Source organism: Myotis davidii, unplaced genomic scaffold (genome assembly GCF_000327345.1).
Source record: "Myotis davidii unplaced genomic scaffold, ASM32734v1 scaffold149, whole genome shotgun sequence".
In the NCBI taxonomy this organism is placed as follows: domain Eukaryota; kingdom Metazoa; phylum Chordata; class Mammalia; order Chiroptera; family Vespertilionidae; genus Myotis; species Myotis davidii.
This window is the reverse complement of record NW_006352194.1, coordinates 3,031,409-3,045,267: the sequence shown is the minus strand read 5'-3', so window position 1 is coordinate 3,045,267 and position 13,859 is coordinate 3,031,409. Positions and strand designations below refer to the sequence as shown.

At 48.2% G+C, this 13,859-nt stretch overlaps 1 protein-coding gene across 3 annotated transcripts in view; it reads left to right on the top strand.

The window, feature by feature from the left end:
• The window catches only part of NIPAL3 (NIPA like domain containing 3), a 39,445-nt gene extending 31,505 nt beyond the window's left edge, over positions 1–7,940 (top strand). For 2 of the 3 annotated variants that reach the window (XM_006777539.2, XM_006777538.2), the window contains exons 11-12: positions 840–934; positions 4,680–7,940. In XM_006777539.2, coding sequence (XP_006777602.1) covers positions 840–934; positions 4,680–4,879 — 295 coding nt within the window. In that variant the 3' untranslated portion in view covers positions 4,880–7,940. Of the gene's footprint in view, positions 1–839; positions 935–2,106; positions 2,144–4,679 lie in introns of all 3 variants that reach the window. The other variant, XM_015557253.1, reaches the window with a different exon arrangement.
• Positions 7,941–13,859: the final 5,919 nt, after the last annotated feature.

Genomic DNA, 13,859 nt, shown 5'->3' with positions numbered 1-13,859 from the left:
AACCACAAATCTCATTGCCTGGAGTATTACAATAGTTTTTTTTGTTTGGTTGGGTGTTTTTGATCCTCACCCCAGGATATTTTCCATTGAATTTTTTAAAAAACCTATTTTTATTGATTTCAGAGAGAAGAAGGGAGAGGGAGAGAGAGATAGAAACATCAGTGATGAGAGGAAATCATTCATTGGCTGCCTCCTGCATGCTCCACACTGGGGATCAACCTACTGAGGATCAAGCCCACAACCCAGGCATGTGCCTTGACTGGGATCAAACCATGACCTCCTGGTTCATGGGTCGATGCTCAACCACTGAGCCACACCAGCCAGGCCATACCTCCGTTTTTAGAAAGTGTGCTTGTTTATCCAGGCTCCAGGGAAAAGGAAAAAAACAAAGAATTACTCTGGAAGAATATACACCTGCCTGAGGGAGTGGGGCTGGGAGAGTACAAGGACTCCCCAATTTTTACTTTCTCTACTCCTGTATTGATTACATTTAGGCTTTAGAGAACATTTTAAATGAAAACAAATACGTTTAAAGGCGAGGTTCTGAGATCCAGGCTCAGTGGAAGTAAAGGACTGTGAGAGTTTTGCCTGGGCGAGTCTAATTTATCCTGATTAAGGCTTGTGCAGAGTGTAGGGCGCGTGGAGCTATTATTCATCTCACGTCTGCTCCCCGCTGATCTCGGGCCCAGCAGCCTCTCAGGGCTGCTCTGCAGTGAACACCCACCTCCGCAGCCTGCAGCCTTCTTTCTACCTGTGTTCCATTGCCTGGGTTTGAAAGGATCCCTCCCAGCCTCACTCTGGCCTTATTTCTCTTCCTCCCTTATCTCTCTGTCCCTCAGGTGCCTCATCGCATTCTTGGGCGTCTTCTTAATCACACGGAACAGGAAGAAGGCCATTCCATTTGAGCCCTATATTTCCATGGATGCCATGCCAGGTAACGTTAAAATCCCGTGTCTCCAGCTGGCCTGCTCATCCATATAGAATGACTGCTACTTCCTGTTTAAAAAGAAGGCAGCCTGCGGCTGGGTTTGGTACAGGGGACGTGTGCTGTGCCGTTATGGTGTGATTGTCCTTCTTTCTTTTCTTCTTTTTCTTTTTTCTTTTAGTCTCAGTGTGCAAAAGAGGAGGCAATGGCTGAGGAGCCTCAGTTGGTTTTGAGCACATCTTGCCAGTCCCCATGTCTATTTTGGGATCTTTTAAAGACAATCCTGATTCATGCTGGATATAATTAATTATGATCTGCAGCACCAGGCTTCATGCCTGCAAAAGGAAAAACCCATGTATCTAGCTGGAATGGAGTGATCAGAGAGGGCAAGGAAAGTAGAATGAATGAAAAAGAAAGAAAGAAAAAAATAAAGCAAGTAGGATGAATGAAATTCAAATACTGAAACCTCACTCCTTAGACCACAAAGGAGCGGATTGCTCCGGAAAACCTACTTTCCCAGGGAGCTAAGGGTTCACGCTGAGAAGCACAAGCTCGAACGTCTTTAAGGCCTAACAGTAACACCAATGCGTGAATCAGCAAAGTATTGCGCAAAAGGGAGTGGGTGGCCTGTGGAGACTGGAGAGTCTCTGTCCAGCCTAAAGGGTCTCGGTTGGAACAGTTAGGACGGTGGGCCGGCCCCAGCCACATCTGCTGACCTACATTCTATGAGTTGCCAGTGACCACTAGCTGTCACTCTTTAACTCGCAATTTTTATTTTCAATCTATTAGAACTCTCCCCCACGCTTCCTTACGACACAGTCTGATGAACAAAATGTGATCACATTGATGGCATAGAGTGCTGCTTCGTACAGAACTCGGTGATGGAGGTGTGTTCTCAGAGCTGACTGACGTGCCCCTCCCTCAATGACCCCAGGATGTGTGTGTGTCTACTTGTTACATGATTTCCCCGCCTCTTGCGCAACTCCGTGTCCGTGTTCTCATTGGACCCAGCGTGTTTGAATTGTGTATGGAATTAAAATAAGTAAGCTCTGAGTCGGGGCCTTCAGGCTTCTCCGAGGCGTTAAGTGCATGAGCTTTGGTGCATGGATTTTTAAACCTCTAACCTGGCTGCTCAGATGCTTTTTTTGCTTACTTCCTGTTCTCGGCTGTGTTCCGGATAGATGAGATGAGGGCGCTGGATAGCTGAATTCCAGATAGGTGAGGTGTCAACCCTGTGTGTGTGCAAGTATGTGTCCGTATCTGTGTGTTGGTGTGTTGACAAACTGTGTATGTGTATATACCTGTATGCGTATTCGTATATGCTCATATACAGATGCGTTTTTGGGTAGAAAATAGAAGGTGACCCTAAAGATCAACATTCTGTGGCCTGTCTGTGGGTGTGGCTCTTGCTTCCAAGTTGTACCCTGTGACCAGGGGGAAGTAGGTGTTGAGGAAAGGAGGCCCCGCCCTATGGCTGTGGCAGGCCACACACTTCCGAGTAGACAGGTGTTCTGCTCTATGAAGAGCTTGGGCTTAGAGTTCCAATGATCTGGATTCAAATCCCAGCTCTACCTCTACTCGCTCTGCGGCCTTGGCTCTGACCCTCACCGGTGCATTGGGACTCCTTTCAGGGTCGTGGGATAACATGTCCCAGGTCCCCGTGCACAGCGTCTGGGACATGGTAGATGCCTGGTTACATTTGGTTCCACTTCCCTTTTGCTTTAAAAAAAAGCTGTGAAAATTTTGAGCACGTGTTTGACCTGATGCCAGGTGGAACTTGAAGAATAAAACTGCTTAAACAGAGTGGCTTTTCGGGCTATTTGGTTTCCCTGGTCAGCATTTGGACCTTGCTTTCGGTCTGCCTAGACTGGGGTCTGCATGACCCACTAGCTACTGTTGAGGAGGCATTAAAATCCCCAAGCATCACTACCTGCCACAACCTGGAATAGCTTTAGGCAATCCTAGCACCCAAAAGGCATGTAGAGAATGAGAGAGAGAAAAGCAGCCCCTGCTAGGTGGGAGCTGGGCCTCGGGGCTCCTGGCTGAACACAAAGGGCTTCACAGAACACCCACCTCAGACAGGCCACCCGTGACCCTGACGGATCAGGGCACAAACAGGGCCACTCCAGAATCATGCCCGAACCAGACGACACGGGAACGTTGTTCAAACCACAGAAAGCAGCAACCATCCCCCTCACATGAGTGACTGCCACTCTTTACCAATCACAGCTTAGCCTTAGTCTGGTCTTCTCGCCTTCTGGGTAAGAATTACTAAGATCCTCGATGATAGAATTATCCCCACTTCCTGACAGCATCTACTCCAAAGCAAAGTCCTGCTTCCTTAAACCCTCCCCAGTCACCCAACACACACCCAAATAACAAGTCCTGTCTAATGTAATGCCTTCTTCCTTACACACCCCCGTTCCCCGTGCTGTCCACCTCCCTCATTGCAATGGGCCGGTGAAGCCAGATTTGTTAGACTCGGGGTGTGGGAACAAGGGCCTTCCACGAACCCGGTCTTGCCAGCCCCTCTGTCGAGTGGATAAGAGCACGGGCTTTGGTGTCAGACGCCAGCTCTGTCTCTCATTAGCTGTGTGACCTTGAGCAAGTTACTTCCCCTCTCTGGATCTGTCTTGTCCTGAAAACGGGGAGAGGAGCGTTTCTTTGTCTTGGGATTTTTGGAGATTACGTGCAGTGTGTAGGGTGGCCCACCTAGCCTTCCACTTAAGAGTATGGGCTTTGGAGCCTAAACCCCCTGAGCGTGAATCCTGTTGCCACTTCACAGCTTTGTGGCCTCCGACTGCCTCATTTTCCTTATTGGTAGGTGCAAGGATAGAACGAGATAAAACTTTATAACCGTTTAAAAACAGTGTCTGCCCCCAGCTAAACAGTCAGTACACGTAGGTATTATCGTTATTGCTGTTGTTACTATTACTATTTAAAGCACTTAGCGCAGTGTCTAAGGCCTATTAAGCAGTCGATGTCAGCCGTTATTATCATCATTGCGCTTTTATAGACATCACTTTGCATTCAGTGTCTTATGACTCAGCGTGGGAGCAAGAGAATTGCAAGGGTCTTAACTCCCTACAAGGTAAGAGTTGGTCTCAGAAAAGACCAGGTCCCACCTGACTAGGGAGAGGGGGGCGTTGTAGAATAAAGTTAAAGGAATTCATGACTAAAGTCTTAGCCCAGAAATGTAAGTAGAAATGCGACATCAGTGTGCCCAGAAGTAGTAAGATAAATCACACCTTCCCCTACATATGGGTCGGGGATGTTAATGTTCAGGTCAGAATTCTCCCTCTGACCATCATGATGCGTCTGTCGCTATGACACGTCCCTGACACAAAACTTACCTCCTCTGTCAACAGTCTAATGAGGTTTCCTGGGTCCTACTTTCATCCAGCAGAAAAGTGATGGCATCTACCATGTCCAGAGCACAGCTGTGGTCCCACGCCCCTCGCGGCCCAAACAGATATTCCCACCTCATTCTAGGGCCAACCCAGGGTTTCTCTTGACAGTGGCTGGTCTGTGTGCCTATTTCCTGAAGATGCACCCCTTCTTGCTTAGCAACCGTAATGTTTCTAGTGTATATTTATGGGTGTCCTTTTTTTCTATCTAAAGCATTCAGGAAATTGGCAATGCACACGGTTAGCCCTCGAGCACTCTAGTTATTCTGTGGTAGGACCGCGGCAGGCACAGCCTCCTTCGGCCCCCTCCCCACATAATGATTGGGGGGAAATGGGTTTCATTTCAGGGATGCAGAACATGCATGACAAGGGGATGGTAGTCCAGCCCGACCTCAAAGCTTCCTTTTCCTACGGGGCCCTGGAAAACAATGACAACATTTCTGAGATCTATGCTCCGGCCACGCTGCCCGTCATGCAGGAGGAACACAGCTCCCGGAGCGCCCCCGGCGTCCCCTACCGAGTCCTGGAGCACACCAAGAAGGAGTGAGCCCCCCGAAGGAGACTCCCATCCCCTCCACTCGCAACCGCGCAAGCCGTGCCCACGGTGGTTCAACTCTTCACTCTAAATCTCGCCTTTCAAGTTGTATTTTTTTTTAAAAGCCGGGAACTGTATGGAGGGGGATCTTGGAAGGGCTTTGTCTCCGGCAGAGGTGATGTTTATCGTGGTCTGGGACATTTCCGATGTTAGGAGTGAGAGGGGAGAATGAAAGCAGTGTTCCCGGTGGGTGGTCGGGAGTCGGCCTCTGCCCCATGAGTCCAGCGGGTTTAGAAGGCCTTGCCCTCCTCGCCCTTGGTAACTGGGCTTCTTCAGTCAGGGACCAAAGCTCGCCACATGCTTCAGCGCTCAAGCCAGGCCGAGATTCCGCTCGCCCCCTCCAGACCCCGCACGAGGCTGGAGACCTCTCCGTCCCGCCTTCCCCCGCCTCACGTGCAGGCCTGCTGGCTACCCTCCCACGCGTGATTCCCTGTTGGCGGTAACGTTGGTGTCCACGTCACATGGCTGGTGGGTCAGCCTGCCGTCCGCCTGTAGGAAATGCACTTCTGCCTTCCCATTGCCTGTGCCCTCCCAGGGAAATGTGCTTGGCGTGTTTACAGTGGATCCACTCGGGAAACTAATTTGGTTTTGGTTCTGTGAACTACTTGATTGCTCCCCCGCTCCCCTCCCCCCGACCCCAGAGGCACTGGGAAGTTAGGAGAAGACGGGGAGAATAAGGGCAAGGGCAGAGTGATGGCACGGCAGCCCATAATGGGGGAAGAATCCCTCTCCACCTTACAAAAGGCGATGGCCTCGCTTATAAAAGGGTAGACAGGCAATCTGGCTGCTTTACCGTATTCTCCTGCACAGCAGAGCCCCCTGGTAAGATGGGGGGCGGGGGTGCTCATTTCAGAGAGAGCATCGCTCCCCTCCCCTCCATTCTCATTATACACCGACACACCAAGCCTGAGTTATTGGTTCACTTTCCCTGCTTGGGTCCTCATCCCCAGGCACACGTCTGGGAGGCTCACACATCCTCAGAAAAGGAGCCGCAGCCCCCTCTTGGCTGCGTTCGTACCTTCTTCCTCTGGACTGTGTATTTTTGAAAATGGCAGGAAAAGGTTTGCAAATCTTAAGGACCCCCTAGGGAGTTTTTTGAAAATGCAAATTCCTACACTTCAACCCCAGGTACTCTGACTAAGTGGGACTGGGGTGGGGCCCAGGCGTCTGCATGCTTAACTCAACAGCCGGGGTGGTTCTGGTGCAGGTAGCGCAAGGATCGCACACCTTGACAGCCTAGTCATTGAGAGAGATGTCTGCTTCAAACCCCCAGGGGCCGACACGCTCTACTGGGAAGCTGGAACTGGAGGAAGCTTTCCTCCCTGGGGCCCATTTGGCAGGTCACATATCCCCCTAGGATCTGGGGCCTCTCTCTATTCATTGATGACTGCTTAGAGCTACACTTACTGCTTCCCTCGCAGCCTTCAACTCACAGGCAGGATACCAGTGTTACCAGACCAGTGTTGGTAGCTCACTAACTTACGGATTGTGCTTAACACTGATTTAGTTCCTTGACTTCAAAAAAACTGTCCCTGTTGCCTGTGGTAACCGTGTCTGTATTGTATCTTAACCACTTCTGTATTGTGTCTCACGTGCCTAAGAGGGCAGCCGACAGTGAATGGCCTTTTACCCTTTAGGGTAGGTGTCAACTCAATGCAACGATGAGATTTACGAGGCATTTTCTATTTTTTGAGCATTTGAATGGTGAGGGCAAAAAGAGTAAAGAGTGGTTCCTGTCCTCCAGGCCAGCAGGGGGAGACACAAACACCCAGAAACTGGCAGGGAAACTGGCAGGGCAGGCCAGGTGCAACGGGGGGATCACAGAAAATGTCAGTTTTGGGGGTCCTGCTAACGGTCAGGCCCTGAGCCTAGAATGGGGTATTCAAAATGGAGGTGCTTTGGGCCCCACTCACTGATGATTGGCAAATCTAGCTAAGGTTTGGACAAAGCATGGAAAGTCCAGTGATCATCCCCACCCCCACCTCCGAGGCAGAGGACCCCGTGTTTGCAAAGGCACAGAAATGGGGAGGAGGGGTCACCAGGGGAGCCAGGGAGGGTGGTGCGCCCGGAGCAATTAGCAGTGGAAGCCAATCAGAGGGCCTTGAACGCCCGGCAGCAGCTTAGTTATCCCAGGAGGCCTGGGAGTCGTCGATGTTTCATGCGGAAGAGCATAGCGGGTGGCACTGACTGGAAAGGAGGCCGTACACGTACAGAGGAAGGACCCAGGAGAGAACAGATGTCCCTTTTCAAGGCCAAGCTGCAGTCCTACACGGACGGAACACAAACGAATTAAAATGCAGTCTCGCCGCTATTCAGGGGAGGGGGCATCAGCTTTCCACTCGCATCCCTGAATCTTTATTTGTTCTCATGGCTCTGTTATCCCCAAGCCCTCCTGAATGCTCCAAGCACATTCAATATCACGCCTCTCTCTCCTTTGTAGCAGCCACGAAGCTACCAAACTAGGGTTTAAACTTTCAGTCGTTCTGGTTCTGTGGTCTCCCCCCCCCCCCCCCCCCGGGGTCCCCTCGTCTAGAGGCTGGGATTCTGGTTTTCCTGATCGGTTTTGACAAACGGTCAGCGCCCTCTTCCCTTGACCCCTCCCATGAAGCACCAGGTCTGACCATCCCATCCCATGAAGCTTGAGATCCCACGGGGGTTTGCAGCGTGGAATTGGACGCTGGGTAGGGAAGGGAGGACTGACATCTCCATTATTTTTCTGGTGGAAACCAGCCAGCTTGACGGTGCTGTGTGGACACACGTCATCCGTCAGGGTGGTGGTTTGGAACCTCCCTGCAGCCTTGTGAATTCTAAGTCTGGTCCAACACTGGCTGATAAGCAAAAAGAACTGTGTGTTTCTCTGCGAAGCTATGGAAATGAAGTCACCTTAGAATATATTCTATGTGGATGCTTATATTTTGTTAACTCCTTGACTAATATGGCATGTCTTATTTTTCAAAAAATGTGTGTGCTAGGTGCAAAGAAAAGTATAAAGTGGTATTTAATTTTAAAACAACCCATGTGATGTCTGTTGAGTTTGCGTCTTATATTTGGCTAGTTTTTTCTAGAGCAGTGCTGTCCAGTAGAACTTTGATATATATTTTACCACATCTTTTTAAAAAAGAAACCCAGTACCCTATAGCTATCCCTTCCTATACCCCCACCTCACCCTCCCAGCCTCTGGTAACCACTAACCTACTTTCTGTCTCTGTAGATTTCCCTACTTTGGATTTTCATATGAATGGAATCTGATATGTGGACTTGTGTGCCTGGCTTCTTCACCTTACATAATGTTTTCACAGCTCATCCAAGCTGTAGCCTGTATCCGTACTTGGTTCATTTTTATGGCTGAATATCCTCTTATCTTTTAAATTTTAATAATTGCAACTGCTTCCCTTGGTTCCTTTCCTTCTGGGGATGGTAGCTGCTTTCTGCAATTGCTACTCCATAATCCCTCAGAGTTCTTTTTACCTATTCAGTTACTAGTCAATAACTTCATACGTATTTAGGTAACAATTCTTTATATTCTTTTTTAAAAATATTTTTTATTGATTTCAGAGAGGAAAGGAGAGGGAGAGAATTAGAAACATCCATGATGAGAGAGAATCATTGATCAGCTGCCTCCTGCACACCCCACACTGGGGATCGAGCCCACAACCTGGGCATGTGCCCTGACAGGGAATTGAACCATAACTTTCTGGCTCATAGGTCCATGCTCAACCACTGAGCCATCCCAGTTGGGCTTAAAAATTTTTTTTTTAAATTTTAAAAATGGTTCTTTTGTTTGTTTGGTTTTTATTTCAGAGAGGGAGAGGGAGAAAGAGATAGAAACATCAATGATGAGACTCACTGATGAGCTTGGGGATCAAGCCTGCAACCCAGGCATGTGCCCTGAATGGGTTGACCTGCGACCTCCTGGTTCATGGGTTAATGCTCAACCACTGAGCCATACCAGCTGGTCTTATATTAAATTCTTCCTGTTCAAATCACCAGTCTCCAAAAGGCTGTCGGTTTGACTCCTGTCTCCTGATAGTCAAGAAAAGTCAAAATAATTTTAACCCCGGGGCTATTCATGCAGCTGCCCATTTTTAATGTTCCATTTTCTCCTAGGCTCTCTCTGCACCCCTTCCTTTCTGATTGGTCATTTGGATCTTATTCTCAATCCACCTGCCACTCAAATTAATCAGGAAATAGTATCTCCTCACAAATTCAAGGATTGCACTGTTTAAAGAACAGCTCCTTCCAGGCTGTGTAGCATTCCATTGCTTGGATATACCATCATTTGTTTATCCATTCTTCTTTTCTTTCTATAGCTTATTGATTTATAGAGGGAAGGAAAGAAGAGGGAGAAAGAGAAACATCAGTGTGAGGGTGTAACATCACTCAGTTGCCTCCTGCATGCCCCCTCCTCAGGGATCAAGCCTGAAACCCGGGCATGTGCCCTGACCAGGAATCAAACTGCAGCCTTTCAATGCACAGGATGATGCCCAACCAACTGAGCCACACTGGCCAGGGCTATCCATTCTTCTTTTGATGGACACTTGGGGATATTTCCAGTTTGGGGACAGTATGAATAAAAAGCATTCTTTTCAGGGGGAGGGATGGATATTTGCTTAAATTTCCCTTGGGTGTATATCTAGGAGTAGAATTTCTGGGTCATAGAATAGGGGTACATTTAGCTTGATAACCGGGCAAACCGTTTCCAAAATCAATCATCTCCATTGACATTCCACCAGCAACGCATGAATGCGAGATGGAGATCTTTCATCACTTCTCTTACTTCCCTAGCACAAATCTAATTTAGCGATTTTAAAGTATTGACTTTTAAATCTACTCAAGAGTGACAAAATCTGAAATGAAATCGCCTATCTGGAAATTCTCCTGAAAGGCCCGAGATGAGTCCCTCGAGATCTGCAGCAGCATCTGACAGGCGCTATTGGGTTTTCCAGGGCAGCAAAACACTTGTCACCCTCGGCACAGCTTTCAAGTGGATCGAGCCACAAAGGATCAATTTCTCTTTTTCTCTCTCTCTCTCTGTCTGCCTGAAACTCAAAACTCACAATGATGGGAAGGAGCGGAAAGGGGGGTTAGAAATGTGAAACTGTGTGAAGTTCATTCATAACAAGCAGTTATCACACATTGTGTGCCCAGCACCTTGCTGGACACAATGGTAAAAGGAAAGATGTGGAAGATTCCGTTCTTACTCTCGAGTTTCTCATAACCTAGTTGATAAGACACAAAGTGGAAACTCTTCTGCTGCCCACGACGTAAAGGTTGCTGCTGTTCTGGATTCTGCCCTTTGCCCTTTTGTGTTCTATGCCACATGCTCTTCCTGGGTCATCTCATCTGAGCCCATGATTTCAACTACCCACCACCCTCCCTCCAAAATCACTACGCCTGGACTGAGTTCACGCCCAGGCTCCAGACCTATGTTTTCCAACTACTTCCTCAACTCCTCCCTAATCTCACAACTTACATATAACGCACCAGTACATTTGGTTAACTTTGCCCTTACAATATAGCCAGAATCATACTATTTTCACCACTTCCTCCCCTATTACTGTTGTCCACGCCACTGTCATCTCTGGTCTGCATTACGATAGTAGCGCTACTGTAACCCAGTAAGGCTATCTTATTGCGATTGCCTGCTCTTTATCCCTTCCCTTCCTTTTGGTAATAGAAACTTGAATTACATTTTTTAAATTATATTTTTATTGATTTCAAAGAGGAAGGGAGAGAGAGATAGAAACATCAATGATGAGAGAGATTCATCGATCAGCTGCTTCTTGCATGCCTGTTCTCCCCCTCCCCCTGCCAAACCAGGGATTGAGCCTGCAACCCAGGCATGTGCCCTGACTGGGAATTGAACCATGACCTCCTGGTCCATGGATTGATGCTCAACCACTGAGCCATACCGGCTGGGCCGAAACTTGAATTGCTTTTGATGAATGTAACCGTCAGGGTTCCAGCAGAAGGTTAATTTGAGGGGAGATTGGTAAAGGTTACTTGCAAATGTGTGGGCGAGGTTGAGGGAAACAAGAAGTAATGATGGTATGATACCCTGAGCTTCCAACAGAGAAGAGCCGTTACCACCTCTAGGCCAAGAGAAGGGAGACTCTATCGGAACGAGGGGAGAGACCTGTATGAAAAGAATCATGTGACAGAGGCCTCAGTAGATGTACGTAGCTTACCTGCAGGGACCTAGAAGGGAAGAAGCCTATGAAATAATACCCTACTTCATCCTCCTCCAGCCCTCTGATCTCCTCCCAATATTTTCCACTGGATAAATTGGACTGTAAGCCAGAGGCACCCATTAAGGCCAGCCATGCGGATCGGCTTCCTGAGGCACAAATCAGAAAAGAAAATGGGAGAAGGTTGATCTGAGGGGAAGAAAAGACCTCGCACAGGAAGCCACTTCTCCCCAGTGCTCAGTCCATGAGATTAAGAGCTGCTGATCTCAGCCCAGAGCTAAGTACATGAGCCAGGCCTGAGTTGTAAGAATATTCCACATCCCTTCTCAAGAGAGTGGTTTAGTGATGTGAAGTGACCAAGTTAGACCAACAAGAAGTAGTCCTGGGGCTTGTGTTGACAGCATGGAGGAAAATAAACTCTCTTTCGGCTGGTAAGGATGTGATTGGAAGTTGTAAGCAGCTATTCTGCCCACTCATTGGGAAAGGCAGCTTGAGAATGAAGAAAATAGTCTACAAGAAGAAAATAGTCGGGAAGTGGAGAACAAAGACTACATCCTGATGTCACAGTTTAAGCACCTGGATCCAGCCATACCTGAAGTCCATGACTTTTCTGTTATATGAGTCAGTGAATCCCATCATTGTTTAACCCAGTTTGAGTGGTATATTGCATGCAAAAAAGAAAAAAAAAACCAATAAAACAACAAAAAAACTTGAACAATATTTAATACCAAAGAACAACACAAAGGTTTACTTATATGTCCAAATAAGCTGTTATTTCTATGGAATGCCTTTTCCATATACTCCACCTAGAAAACTCCTACTCAAATAGGCTCTTTTTTCCTTGGTTGGTTGTTTTTTTATTAATCCTCACCCGAGGATATTTTTCCTGAGGATATTTTCCCATTGTTTTTTTGTTTGTTTGTTTGTTGTTGTTTTTTAGGGAGAGTGGAAGAGAGAGGGAAACACAGAGACAGAGAAACATAGATGTGATAGAAACACATTGATTGGTTGCCTCCTCCGGACCAGAGCCCAGAGGCTGGCAACTGAGGTACGTGCCCTTAACCGGAATTGAACCCGGGACCCTTCAGTCTGCAGGCCAATGCTTTATCCACTGAGTGACCCGGTAGGGCTCAAACAGCCTCTTAACTGCAGAGCATTCCCTTAATTTTCTAGGTAGAATCGCTCACTTCTTCCTCTGCTTTTTAGCACTTTACAAATGCCTTTGTGAGTGCATGTATACAATTGGTTCGCAAGTATCTATTTATTTACCTGGCCCTCCTAGCTGTGAGCCCCTGAAGGGGTAGGTTTGTGTGGCTTCACTGTTGGAAGCACAGGGCCTAACCCCTCAGGGAAGCTCTGAGGTAAGGCTAAACCAGTCTTTATATTGTGGGATTTCTCAGAGCCATTTCTGTTAATGTGCATGATGGATCCTCAGTCAGGGATACAGAATGCTGCAGTTTCCAAACTCATTTGACCGAAAAACTCAGTTTTCGCCAAAGTTGCTGTGTTAGAGGAATTTAGAGAAGAAAAATTACTGCGGTTCTTAGGGCGACCTTAACGAAAGAGGTGACTTTCAATAAATATTTGTTAAGTAAATGAAAGAGAAGAACTTGGTTAGGTCAAGGTGGGGAACAGCAGAAACAACAGAAAGAATGGAGGGGAGGCGGGGGGACTTGAGGGGCAATCCTCGGACATGTCTCTGATGGTACAGAATCATGACCCAGGCGCTGAGTGCCTGACAACACTGCCTCCTTGATTTTGACCTTCACTTTGACTCTGAGGGGGTTATTGGGGGGTGGGGGGGCAGTGATCAGGCTGACTTCCCTCCAACTGTACATCCTTAAGACAAATTTCAATCCTGTTCTATGCCTCTCTGTTTCCCTCTCTGTGGACTAAGGGAAGAGACACAGACTCTCTCCCAAACTTGGTCCAGATGTCTCGTAAAACAAAAAAACACACACAAGCCCAGCTGGTGTGGCTCAGTGGTTGAGCCTCGACCTATGAAACAGGATGTCATGGTTCAGAGCACATGCCTGGGTTGCAGGCTCGATTGGGGGGAGTGGGGAGGAGGGGAGCATGCAGGAGGCAGTCAATCCATGATTCTCTCTTATCATTGATGTTTCTATCACTCTCTCCCTCTCCCTTCCTCTCTGAAATCAATAAAGAAATCTATTAAAAAATAAGATAATCATAATGATACCTATCAAAGGAAGCCCCAGCCCTACCACTGTAACTTTGAACAACTCATTGAACAGCTAAGGCCCTTGCTCTACTAGTATTTGTCAAATAAGCGTAATTATGCTCCACTGTCTCCCAGGGCTTCTGAGAGAATACAGCAAGACTCTGCACGGAAAGTGTTTTTGTAAAGAAGGAAAAAGAAAGATCTAAAAATCTAAGCATTATGAATAGAGTGCAGAGGGGAGCGGTGGAGGGGCAGGAGGGGGCGGCAGCGCCCCGCGTGGCTAAGCGCCGCGGATGAGCAGCTGCACACCCAGTGCGACCTATGGCTCAGCTGCCTCCCAGCAGCTCTCGCGGGCCACGACGCACAGGGGAGCCCTCGCACCTATTACATGAGGACAACGTGCGGTTCGCTGCCTTCCGGGAGGTCAAACGAGGCAGGGCTGCAGAGCAGGCGGCGCACCGTGCGTAGTAACGGGCCCTCGTAATCGCTCCCGATATTCCCACTGTTCTCGGGACCGACATCGGGCTAAGCAGGCGGAGGAGACCGGCCACTTCTGGCCGCG